This window comes from Vitis riparia, chromosome 9 (genome assembly GCF_004353265.1).
Source record: "Vitis riparia cultivar Riparia Gloire de Montpellier isolate 1030 chromosome 9, EGFV_Vit.rip_1.0, whole genome shotgun sequence".
In the NCBI taxonomy this organism is placed as follows: Eukaryota; Viridiplantae; Streptophyta; class Magnoliopsida; order Vitales; family Vitaceae; genus Vitis; species Vitis riparia.
The window spans coordinates 1470884-1483309 of NC_048439.1; the positions used below are offsets into that span (position 1 = coordinate 1470884).

Consider the following 12426-nt stretch of genomic DNA (forward strand, 5'->3'; position numbering starts at 1 on the left):
TATTTTTCTTTTTCCTTCTTATTTGCTAATCATTTTTCTAAAATAGTATTTTTACTTAAAGTGTTTTTTTCGATATTTTTTACTCAAAATATTTTTATAAAAATATTTTTTTTTCCAAATATTTTTAATATAATCTCCTATTCTCTAAAAAATATTATAAGTGTTTTTGATAATTTTTTTTTTAATTTTTAAATTTTGTTAAACACCTTTTTATATATTCTTTTAAGATTAAAAATGCTTGTTAGAATCATTGTCAAACTGATTTTAAGAAGTTACTAACCATCAAAATTATTTTATCATAAATGTAAATTAGATATCCCTAAAAATTTTCCTAATTTTTTTCCCAGAATTCTTGAGAAAATTCTACGGTGGAAAATGTGACAGGTGTGAAAATGTGAATTCCATGGCTAAAACACCCAAATGATTATGTTTTTATTTCTTTTCATAACCCCTCTCATGTGTCCTTAATCGCGGCCTCCATTCTCTCTCGTTCCCCGATTCAAACCACAAACCCACAAAATTTCCCAGGAGTTTCCCATGGCAAACACAAGTCCTGACCACACTGATTCTCCTTTAGGTATTTTTCTTCAACCCCTTTCCATATTTTTCATGATTTTCACGGAGAAGAATTCCATTTTCACCATATAATTTAACTATTTGATAATATTTACTACTTGTCGATTCTTTCGGGATATTTTGAAATCTGTGTAAGGAAAAATTGGAATTGTCGATGGGTCAATGCCCTTTTGGGTGAATCTCGTTTACTGCTAAAGATTATTGCTTGGGCCTGTGAATCATTTTGAGAAGAAAGAAAATTTTCATATTGTTGGTGGGTCAGTCAAATCCCTTTTTGGGGTGAATTGGTGAAGACCGTGTTAGGGTTTTTTGAGGTATTCAGAAAGTGAACCATTGGGTATTAATCACTGAAAAAAAAAATGTGATTTTGTTGATGGGGTTTTATGCAAAATAATCTCAGTTATTGGCAAAGATTGTCTTTTGGGTTCTGTAGGGTATTCAGAAAATGGTCCAGTTGAGTCTTAATCTCTGAAAATAGTTTAATTTTGTTGATGGGGTTTATCTAAAATTGGTTTTTTGATTCCTAAAAGAAGTGGTCATCCAAATCACTAACTAGTGATTTCCTTGTCCTGATGGTTATGAAATTCTAATGAATTATGACCCTCCTGTATGTTAATTCATGACATTTTCCCAAGTTTGAAGCAATCCATTTGATTGCCAAGAAAAGGAAGGATAAAAGGAAAAAGATGAAGTTAAAAATCTGTGCAGTAGTAGATTTTCAGGTGTTTGGAACCTAAGAAACAAAGAACTTACTCAGTGCACCTATTATGACTGAAATTTTCTTCCATATTTTCCTCATTCCATGACTTAACTCTTGAAATCCTTGAGTCACTTGTTCAACTAAGCATAGGGAATGGGAGATATAACTCAATTATGGAGACCTTGAATCAGGAGTTGATTTTGGCTACATGAATCTTTGACGAAACAAATCATATCCCGAAAATTTTATGTTCCCCATGAGCACATTGTTCTTTAATGAATGTTTGACAACGAAACAGTAGAATCTTGCTGATGTTATCTTGTTCAATTTTGGAAGAAAAAGGCGTAAAAGAACCAAATCTAATCGAAAGAGCTAACGAAGAGATCAAGGCTGTAATTGGTTCACCTCGCCATGACAAGGAAACGCATGGCACAAGTGATGACATTGATGAGGACACTCCAATAGATGAAGTGAAAGGCCCGAGCGTGTTTGAACGAGTGAAGGAAGAGGTCGAGGCAATAGTTGAAGCAATTCATCCTAAGAAAGAATCTAGAAAGCACGAATCATCCTCAGAGTAAGAAAGTGGATTTGAGAAAACCCTCCATTCTTGGGATTCAATAGAAGAAGCTAATCCTGAACTTTGGATGGTGTTTAACTGCTTTGATATGTATGTTTTCCTTGCTCTGCAAATCTAACTACTGGGATCTAATGGAACATATTGTAGATTGATAAAATCGAACCTTCCTTCCTTTCATGTGCCAAAACTTCTGTGAAGGAGGAATTTATATTCGATGATTCTGCATGTTCTTTGTAACAAGCTTATAATCCACTGAACAGGTTATTTGGCTTGTTTGTAAGAAAGTGTTTGATTTTGGTCTAAATTCTCAACTATGATGTCAAAGTAATTGGCTGTGAATCTTAGGTTATGTGCTAAGATGTATTGTGGGAAAGCTAAGATCTCTAGAATTTTTTTGCTTGAATGTGTTATAAACTGAGAAGAACGTGGTTATATACTTGGCTGCAAGTGTGAATTTTAGCTCTTGAGGTCTCTCATCAAACTCTGTTAGCAAGGAGGTGTTGATCTTCAGATACCAAAAAAACAGTGAAAGGGCCCTTGGAATTTGCCACATGTATACTTTTGTGGTAAAAACATTGTGATATTCATGGGCCATGGCCAGTACTAGGCAAAAGAGTCAATGGGGAAGAGCAGGGCTCAATGAATTCTTCTGTGCATCTGTGTGTGCAGAGTGAGGAGAGTACTGCCCAGTGAATAATCAAATCAGTGTCACACTCAAAACTGACCATCTCAGTCTAAGAAAGAACACTTAGTGCTTATAATTGGTTATTATTTGCTTCCATTTCACATCTGCTGGTGATGTTTTATTAACCTTGTAATCACATCTCTCAGCCCACAAACCCCGCCATTTAGAATGAGATATTCCCTTTATACACATTCCAAATTAACCATTAGAACATTACACCACTGCCGTAACCTACACTCACCAGCTAGAGAGAGAGGGTGGAGAGACTGAGAGAAGACTATTGGGGGAGAGAGAGAGAGTATGATGCAATCAAGATTTCCATTTTCAAGGCTTGCTTCCCAGGTTTACCTTCATAGGTCACACCAGAAAAAAGAACAATATATAATAGGTTTTAGCTTATACATTTCACAGATTTTCATGCTTGCTTGTTTGGTTTCTATCAAATAAATGGTGTTAGTCTGTGGGTGGAATCTATTACTCCTGATGGTAAGAGATGCTTCGCTTAAGAGATGTAAAAGGAATATCCATGATCAAGTACAAATCCTGATCTTTAATTTTCATTTGGGTGATGATCCAAATGAATGGCTCAGATTGGATGAAGTACACCAACCTCTGTGTTCCCCACCTAACAGATAAAGTTGACTCCAAGTATGTTATTTATTATCTTATTTAACTAACTCCATTAATCTTTTTGCAGTGCAGACATTGATGCTTTTTCCTGTTTAAATAAATGTGTCTCTGCCACTGGATTTTTTCTTCCTTTTATAGGAATCAAACTATCAGAAAAAAAGGCTCTGCAGTCTAGGCAGCTAGAGATTTCTCCTACATTCCAGAGATATATAGGGTGTATAGCAGGTTTCTCAGACCCCAAAAAAGGAGCTGTTATACTGGGCTCATGGACCACCTCAAATAGTAATATTTTAGACTGATTTGAGAGAGTAAGAGAGGGTAGAGAGTGGGGGTGGCTTGTGTTGAAAGGTAAGAAATCAAGGTAAGGAGGGAGGAGGACAGAGAAAATAGATTAACCGTAAGGTTTTTTCAAGTGAGTTGTCAAATGGGAAGGAAACTGGAATCCCTTGTCTGTGAAGCAAAATCTCTCTAGCTAGTAATGCAAGATCAGAGAAACTAAGAGAAACCCAAGAAATTTTAGAGGTTGTGCCTTGCTTTTTGGGAAATGGGAATGTGTTTTGGTAGCTCCCTCCTTGCTCTTCTTATACCCAGTAATTATGCATGATGGCCTCTAAAGTGTGAATGATTCAATCCTCTCTCTCTCTCTCTCTCTCTCTCTCTCTCTCTCTCTCTCGCTCGCTCGCTCGCTCTCTCAGCAATCATAATCACCATCATCATTTGAACCTCTGAAGAAACCATGAAGAGGAGGTCACTTTGTTGTTTTGTAATGATAGTTCTTCATATGGTGAATTTGGTTTCTGCAACAAGCAGGGCTTTGGCACCAGGTATCTCTTTTTTTCTAACACCAACATTAGAAGTTCCCTTGTTTTTTATTTGATCACATGATATGTTCAAGCACCCAAGTAAATGTTTTCCCCTGTCATTTCAACTAAATCTCCATTCTTCACTTCTGCAACACACCCACGTTGGAGTTTTTTACTCTCACTTGATGCTTTCAATTTCTGTGTCCAAAATCTTCAAACTTTTTTTATTTGATCATATGATATGTTGAAGCACCCAAGTAAACGTTTTCCTTCCTCATTTCAACTAAATCTCCATTCTTTTCACTTCTGCAACACACCTCACATTGGAGTTTTTACTTTCACTTGATGCTTCCAATTTTTGTCCAAAAGCTTCCTTTTTGAACTTCAGCTTTACCTTCTTAAAACTTTTGGCTGCAACCCATTTGCTGGGTCATCACTCTCCAGAGATTCAGACCCTTTTTTGCCTTGAAATTGCTTCTCCTACTCAGCTTATCATTATAGTTTCTCAGTGAAAAGCCTCTTCTTAACTCCTTCCAGGCTTTCCAGCTGTTCTGCTTCCAACTTTTAGCCACCCTCTTTCCTGAAAAGCTTTTTACCCCCCTGCTGATTTTTATTTTTTTTTTCTTTCCACCTTTTCAATGTCTCTGTACTAACCCTTCACTTGTTTTGACAGCCACAGGCCCAAGTCCCCAGCCCTTCCAATTTACCCTGAGTAGCTCAAAACAGGTCTCTCTCTCTCTCTCTCTCTCTCTCTCTCTCTCTATATATATATATATATATATATATATTTCTCTCTGTTGATATATTATGCTTCTTCAGGGTATCAAAGGCATGGAAGGAGAGGGAGAGATGAGTGTAGAAGCATACTACAAGGGGCAGAGCAAAATAGGGTCAAGGCCACCAAGCTGTGAGAACAAATGCTATGGATGCACCCCATGTGAAGCCATTCAAGTGCCCACAACCACCAACCATCTGGGTGTCCAGTATGCCAACTATGAGCCTGAGGGCTGGAAATGCAAGTGTGGACCCTCCTTCTACAGCCCATGACCATCCTCTTGCTTCTCTGTACAAACACTCATATTCAATATTCATCTCCAATGACTATGATATTAGGGCAGAGTTAAATATATGGTTTTGATGAACGAATATGTCTTTTGGGTGCCTATTGTGAAGAATTGGATCACTTTTCATCATGCAAGATCTTGAACCTCATGAATGAATCCACTTCTTATTTCTAATTAGTAGTCCACCATATGTACATTATCCATCTAATTTCAACCATAGAAGACCTTAGAATTGGTTTATTTTTTTCTTGGACTATGTTCGGTTTCGGAAAGTATTAAGAAAAGAAAAAAAATCATATTATGGAAAGAAAAAAAATATGAAGAAAAATGGTTTTCTCGTTTACTTTCACCCTTGAAAATATATATATAAAAAATCAAATATAATTAAAATTTATCAATTTTTTTTTATATATATTTTTAAATTATTTAATTTTTATATAACAGAATGAAATAAAGAAAATGAATTGGAAAAAATATATAAAAAATAATTTATTAAATTTAAACTATTTTTCATTTTCTTTCAATGTTTCTTTCCTCGTATTTTTTCTCTCACATTTTCCGTCAAAATTTTCAAGAACCAAACTTTAGTGAATTAAGTCTTGTTTGATAGACAAGAAGCTTGTTTATCCATTTGTGAATAAAATAAATTGTTTGGGTATTAATTAAACTCTTAAAATTAATTAAAATTTTTAAATATTATTAATTAAATTATATATATAGTAAAATACAATTATCTAATTAAAATTATTAAATACTCAATTCAATATCGATTTTCAACTATCATAGTAGTTGTACAAGATTTTTGTGCTTTTCAATCCACATGGCTCAAAATGTTTTGTCTTGACTCTTGAGATACATATGGTTGGCCCATTTTTAACATTATTTTTGCCCATTTAACATATAGTGGATCAAATTGCAGCCCAATCAGTCATGGGTTGGGCTCTAATACGTGGGCTTCTTTTGAATGGACCAGTCCTTGACTTTTATGAAATGACCAAATTGCCCTTCTTCTTTCACCATAAAGGCTACCAACTCCAATTCATCTTTTTCTGAAATCAACCGCGATCGAAGCTGAGAGTCGCATTTGGATCAATGGCGAACTTCTCTACTCACGGAGTAAGTACTTGGAATTCTTTAGATTCTGTTTGGTTTCTGAGAAAATTTAGGAGGAAGAAAAAGATGATGAATTCGGAGTCGTGCGTTTCAAAATCTCGTTTCTTTTTCATTTCCTTCGTTTTTCTCAGCAACCATACGTGGGAGATGCGGAAATTATTGTGAACGTGTTTTTAATTTTCGAATTTGATCAGTGAGACTGATGTGGTTTCTTTAATTTAAATATTCTGTCTGATTACTGGAATTCCTGCAATTGCATTATTTCTCCGATTGGAGAAAATGCAGAAAAGAAATGAAGCGAATTCAGGGTTGTAAGATTCAAATCTCGCTTTCTCTTCCAGTCCTCCTTCTTTCGTTTTCTCATCTACCAAACGGAGGAAATGGGAGCATTTATTATAAATGTGTCTTTATGCTTTGATCTTCATCTGTGAAAGCTCTAGTATTGTTGCACTTGGATATTTCAATCTGATCTCTGCAATACCTGCCATTCATGTATTTTTTTTTTTTTTCATTGGAGCCATTCATGTATGCTTGAGTCTTCAAGGTAGACCTGGTTGTGGAGAAAATTCAGGAGACAGAAAGGAAATTGAAACCGAAATCATGATTTTTTTTTTATTTTTTTCACAGCAACCAGCAGGAGTAAAAAACAAAATTTTACTATAAATGTGTTGGCATTTAGATTTGATCAAGTGAAATTTCAGCATTGTTGCGATTTGGATGTGTGATTTAGAATGTATTATATGTTTGCAATTTGGACCAGATCTGGTCTGAATGATCGTTGGGAAGCTTCTTCAATTTTTTTCTTCTTTACTCAATACTCTTTCTGATTGTGGGGAAAGCGTAGGAAAACAAAGTCAATCACAGATTCATACTCGATTTCTTCATTGTACCATTGTTATCATTGAATTCACTATTCTATAACTCTCCTTTTTCCTTATATAGATTGTTACAGATTTCAAAAACTGAACATTCATAAAGGCCATTTATTTTCAGTGTAATGACATTTTATTTGAAGAACATTTGTGGATGATAAATTTATGTGCAGTTCATACTTTCTTTGGAAACTCTTGCACTAATTTTATGTATTCTACCTACCCAAAGGTATATATGTTATTTCCAGCACCAAGAAAGAAATTGGATCCAAGTTTCAGTTTAGATTTGCAAATTTTTTTCTTTCAATCTTTTTTATTTTGTTTGGACATGCATTCATCATGTTAATTGTTTTCTTCTAATCAATTCAGATTTTGTTTTGTTTTCTTTTCTTTTATAGGCTTGCCCCTCTATAAAAAACATTCTTCTTCTGGATTCTGAAGGGAAGCGTGTGGCAGTCAAATATTACTCCGATGATTGGCCAACAAATGCTGCAAAATTAGCTTTTGAAAAGTCCGTCTTCACTAAAACTCAAAAGACAAATGCTCGGACTGAGGGTATAATTATAAAGTTGAATTCTAAATCAATAGTTTCTCTTGTTGTTTTTGTTCAGGATTTTAGAATAATTTGTTAGTTCTTGGCATTCTTAAAATGTTTTGTGTCAGCCTTGTTGGATGTGTTGCTACTCAGTAATTAGATTTACAATTGAAGGCTCTGTCTCTTGATTACCATTGCTATTATTATTATTATTATTATTATTATTATTTTATTTTTTTTGAAACTTTTACCTTTCCTTAATGTTACTGAAGAAATTATATTAATGTGTGTGTATACATTGCCCATATTGCAAGGATGGTATGACATTACAATTTTTGGAAGCACCTGGTGGGATGAATTGTAGTGTTGACTCATGTACAGTAATATCTATGCTCATAAACCCATGCTTCTAAATTTGTTATATTTATATTTTTTTTTTTCCTCTCTCCCCTACTCTTTCAGACACACTCAAAGATAAAGCACCATAAACATTTAGAGCTTGTTTGATAGTGATTTTAGGAAGCGTTTCTAGTCTTTCTAACATTTGAAAACAACTCTTTTGATAAAAAATTTCAAGTGCTAGAAAGGTTAGAAGCTCTTCCTAGAATCACTACCAAACGGACTCTTAATTGAATGACTAATCTTTATTAAATGGGATTTCTTGAACAAGGGCAAAGGTCCACAGTACCAATAACCCACAATATAATAATTGTTTAATAAAGTTTATTCTTTCTTGGTTAGTACTAAAAAGTGTTTCCAAATTTTCCTCATTTGATTAATCTGGTTCCTTTTTTTTTTTGTAAGCCCCATCTACATGGTTTTCCTCTCAAGTTTGAAGTTTATCAACATCTATTGGAGATTTATGCTGTTATGCCCTTGAGTGTTGATTCCTATTCATCAATTTTTTTTTAATGTAAATGTCAAAATATTTCCATTTGTTTTTAATTCAAGTTCTTTACTTCCTACATTTATATTATGCATTTTGCAGTTGGTCAAATGAGTTCTATTTGATGTTGCAATTGTTTTCTTTATGTTTAATTGGAATAAAATTTTAAATTTCTGGCTGTAAGCCAAATAAGAAAATCTATCTTCAACAAGTGAAAAAAAAAAAATCTCCTGTATTCTTAATTACTGCACCAATTATGAAGCAGAACGAGTAGGAAACACTGACACCAAATAGTCACTTTGGACATAGTGTCTATCTACAATTTGTATGTTGGTCCCTGGCTTTCAGCTTGCTGAATTTGCTAGTTTAATGCTTGTTTTTCCTATCATTTATATCCTAAAGACTTCCAGGCATCAAAGAATATAAACCTACCATGCTATATATCGATTTACACTTTGTGTACCAATTCAACACTGATATTTGGTTAATATTTTTCTCACTCCCGTGTGCAATTATACTACTCCTTAAGAGCTTAAAAGGAATTTTCTGTTCTTGAATTTAATGGACACCTGTCATGCACCCAATGTTAAATATCTAGTTTTCTGTACTATTCAATCTCTTTTAGAGATGAAAGAGTAAAGCTATGGCTTGCTCAAATTGCCTAGATTAGACTTGTTTATCATATTGTTGATATCTGCAGCGGAGATAGCAATGTTTGAGAACAACATAGTTATCTACAAGTTTATCCAGGATCTGCACTTCTTTGTGACTGGAGGTGATGATGAAAACGAACTCATCTTAGCCACAGTTCTTCAGGGCTTCTCCGATGCAGTTGCCCTTCTCCTCAGGTATTGTAATCATAACTCTGGCCTTCACTTCTTGATTTCATCTCTGATGATCTGTAATTGATGCTTCTTTGCCACCTAAAACATCATCCCATTTTGTTAGGAACAACATTGACAAGAGGGAGGCACTTGAGAACTTGGATCTCATTCTCCTATGCCTTGATGAGATTGTTGATGGAGGGTATGCAATATGCTTCTCATGTTCTCTCGTGCTTTAAAATATTTCAAAATGCCCTTGTTTACACATGAACTTAATTTAGGATCTTCTCATAGCAAGTGCGCATGTTATGATATGAAGCTGGCATGTAAATATCCATAACGTTTACAACAAAGTGAAATTGTACACTCCATCTATGTACAATCTGCTCTCATATTATACGAAGATGTTTGGATGGATGAATGGCAGGATGAAAATAGGCTCAGCCAGAGATAAATGCAATCTTTGAGAAATTGATTTGAACATAAATTGTAAAACAGAATGGTTTTATTTTCATGTATCATCCAAATTGCACGAGTTTATGCTCCTATTTCAAAATTTTATAAATTTTTCATTTGAAATTTTGAATCATAATTTTGGTTTCAACCTGGTAGATGAAAATTGGTGCGGTACACTTTAAAAAGGATGTTCATTCTGCAATAAGAACTGTTGTTAACCATCATTGCCTACGACATATACTGCAAGTAGAACCCACTGCATAGTCCATTGAGTTATACCGGTAAATAATGTTATTCTTTGTTTGGCAGGATGATCCTTGAAACCGATGCCAGTGTTATTGAGGGAAAAGTAGCAGCTCATAGCATTGATGCTGGAGCTCCATTATCTGAGCAGGTGACATGACTCTCATCTTTCTGTCCTTTCTTCCCTCTCTAAAATATAATGCTATGTTTGAAAGTATTAAGGAGAGGAAAAACATAAATAGCAAAGAAAATTATTTTCTCCTGTTTGGTTTTACCATGAAAGATATCTTTAATTAGAAACTTATGCTTTTTCAAATTATTTAATCTTTATATAGAAAAGATAAAACAAAACAAATGAGTTTGCATTAACATATAAAAATAATTTATTGACTTTAAATTTATTTTTAATTTTTCTTCATTTTTTCTTTTTATGTACTTTTTTGCTATGTTTGGTTCCCAAAAAGTTTGAGGGAAAATGTGAGAAAAATAAAATAGAAAAGAAAAGTAGAAAGAAAGAAAAAATGAAGGAAAATAAAAAATAGATTTAATGTCAATAAATTGTTCTTATTTTCTACTTCAAACTTATTTCACTTATTTAACTCTTTTATATAAAGATTAAATAATTTAAAAATATATAAGTTTTTTGTTAATTTTAGTTATTTATAACTTTTTTTTTCGTTTTTCCCATGGTAAAATCAAATACAAAAAAATAATTTTCCTTGACATTTTTTTTTCTTTTCTTAGTACTTTCTGAAAACCGAACTCTAAGAAGGTATTTGTTTTTTTAGCTTTTTACTGAATAGAAAAAGTAATATGTTGGTTTTTCCTTACTTTTTAATACTTAATAGAAATAAAATACTACAAAAACGAACAACCTAATACTTATCACTATTAAGCATTAAAGTTCTATTTAGAATTAAGTAAAAAAAGAAAAACCACCTAACCTTCCTCTCTATTTTCTTTCTCTCAAATTTTTCTAGGAACCAAATATACCATAAGTAAACATCCACAACAGATTTACCAAATTCCAACTTGAAAATTGCAATTGGAAAACACACAAGAATATAGTAATTATGATCACTAGAGAAGTTAAGTGAGTCCAACCCCACTAATTCACCTCTCTTGTGCACCTACATTGGTGACGACGATGATCGACTTCCCTTATTTTACGACTCAATCCGACCCTAATGTTATCATCTCTCTTCTGCAGACTCTAACCCAAGCATTGGCAACAGCACGTGAACATTTGACAAGATCCCTTCTCAAATGATACGCACTGCAGCAAATGAGTTGGCTTCCCTTTCTTTTGTGATTAAATTTTTCCTCAGTGGAACACCCGTTCATTTCCCTTTGGTTATATTTTGCTTGACCCTACTGGAAAACGAGGATCATGCTGTCAGGCCCCCTTTATGGCCTTCCTCCTCTTTACCAATTAATTGATTGATCATTGGATTTGAAGAGTTTGTGATTCACTGAATATAGCTTATATTATGATTCGGTGAATAATATTCAATGCTAGATACAGATCTTCAAAAGGCCAACTTATCTTTTCTGGGATTGGATGCAGTGAGGAAAGCAGGGCTGGTATGCGCGCAGATAGAGTGGCAACTAGATGATCCCATGGCCATCAGTCCTTGACAAAGTGTTTGTGGGAATCAATCGAAGTGCTCTTGCGCTATTGCTATTTGCTAGTCTTCCATTCACCGTGGCAGGCTGCCAAAGAGAAAAAAATTAATGCCTTTTCCATGGTTTCCAGGTATACTCTGAGATCCCATCTGATACATCATTCTCTTTTACAACATGTCAAATATAATAATAATAATAATAATAATTAAAATCAAATTATTTTTAAAAACAATTTTTTTTGTTATTAAAATTAGAAAACTGTTTTTTTGATACTGGAAAATATGTTTGGTTATTTTTCCCTTTCTGTAGAAAATAGTTTTTTGAAAAGGATTGGTATCTTCTGATAACATATTTTTATTGTTTTTTAAATGTTTTCACTTATTTTCTAAGTTGTTTTAAGGAATAAAGTATGGAAAATTAGTTTTAAAATGTTTTTGAAAAACAATTTTTAAAAATAGCCAGATTTATTTGCCATGTTTCCTATCATTTTTTAGAACATTTTATCAAAAAGCATGTCAAAATATCTTAAATTTATTATAAAAAAAAGACAACCTATTTTGATAATAATTTTTTCTTTAAAAATAAAAAATAAAAAATAAATAAATAAAAGAGGTGTTTTTAGTACAAATTCTCGATCACGCCTCAACATGAATAGAGACAATTGGCTTATGGTGAACACTCAGCCAAGCTGGTTGTTTACGAAGAGGGGCCCCCATCGACCCCTCGTTTCATCGTCCAATCTTGAAATTTTGGTCCCAAATTTCATCATTTTGTTGGGGTCATAGACTCATAGTCATAAAGAGTGGATGGGTGGAGTCGGTGAAACCTAAATCTGC

General features: G+C 33.6%; 3 protein-coding genes across 3 annotated transcripts; all 3 read left to right on the top strand.

Moving 5' to 3' along the window:
- The first annotated feature begins 436 nt into the window (after positions 1-436).
- On the top strand, positions 437-2125 carry LOC117922086. The gene is made up of 2 exons (XM_034840102.1): positions 437-577; positions 1613-2125. The coding sequence occupies exons 1-2, from the start codon at positions 538-540 to the stop codon at positions 1852-1854; spliced, it is 282 nt and encodes a 93-aa protein (XP_034695993.1). The 5' UTR covers positions 437-537; the 3' UTR covers positions 1855-2125.
- A 160-nt stretch (positions 2126-2285) lies between these two features.
- Positions 2286-5164, top strand: LOC117922085 (EPIDERMAL PATTERNING FACTOR-like protein 2). Its single transcript, XM_034840101.1, has 3 exons — positions 2286-3992; positions 4645-4697; positions 4791-5164. Exons 1-3 carry the CDS (start codon positions 3905-3907, stop codon positions 5016-5018), a joined length of 369 nt encoding a protein of 122 aa, XP_034695992.1. The 5' UTR covers positions 2286-3904; the 3' UTR covers positions 5019-5164.
- A 903-nt stretch (positions 5165-6067) lies between these two features.
- LOC117922084 (coatomer subunit zeta-1-like) lies at positions 6068-11505 on the top strand. The gene is made up of 6 exons (XM_034840100.1): positions 6068-6151; positions 7419-7575; positions 9142-9289; positions 9390-9467; positions 10031-10115; positions 11175-11505. Exons 1-6 carry the CDS (start codon positions 6128-6130, stop codon positions 11232-11234), a joined length of 552 nt encoding a protein of 183 aa, XP_034695991.1. The 5' UTR covers positions 6068-6127; the 3' UTR covers positions 11235-11505.
- Positions 11506-12426: the final 921 nt, after the last annotated feature.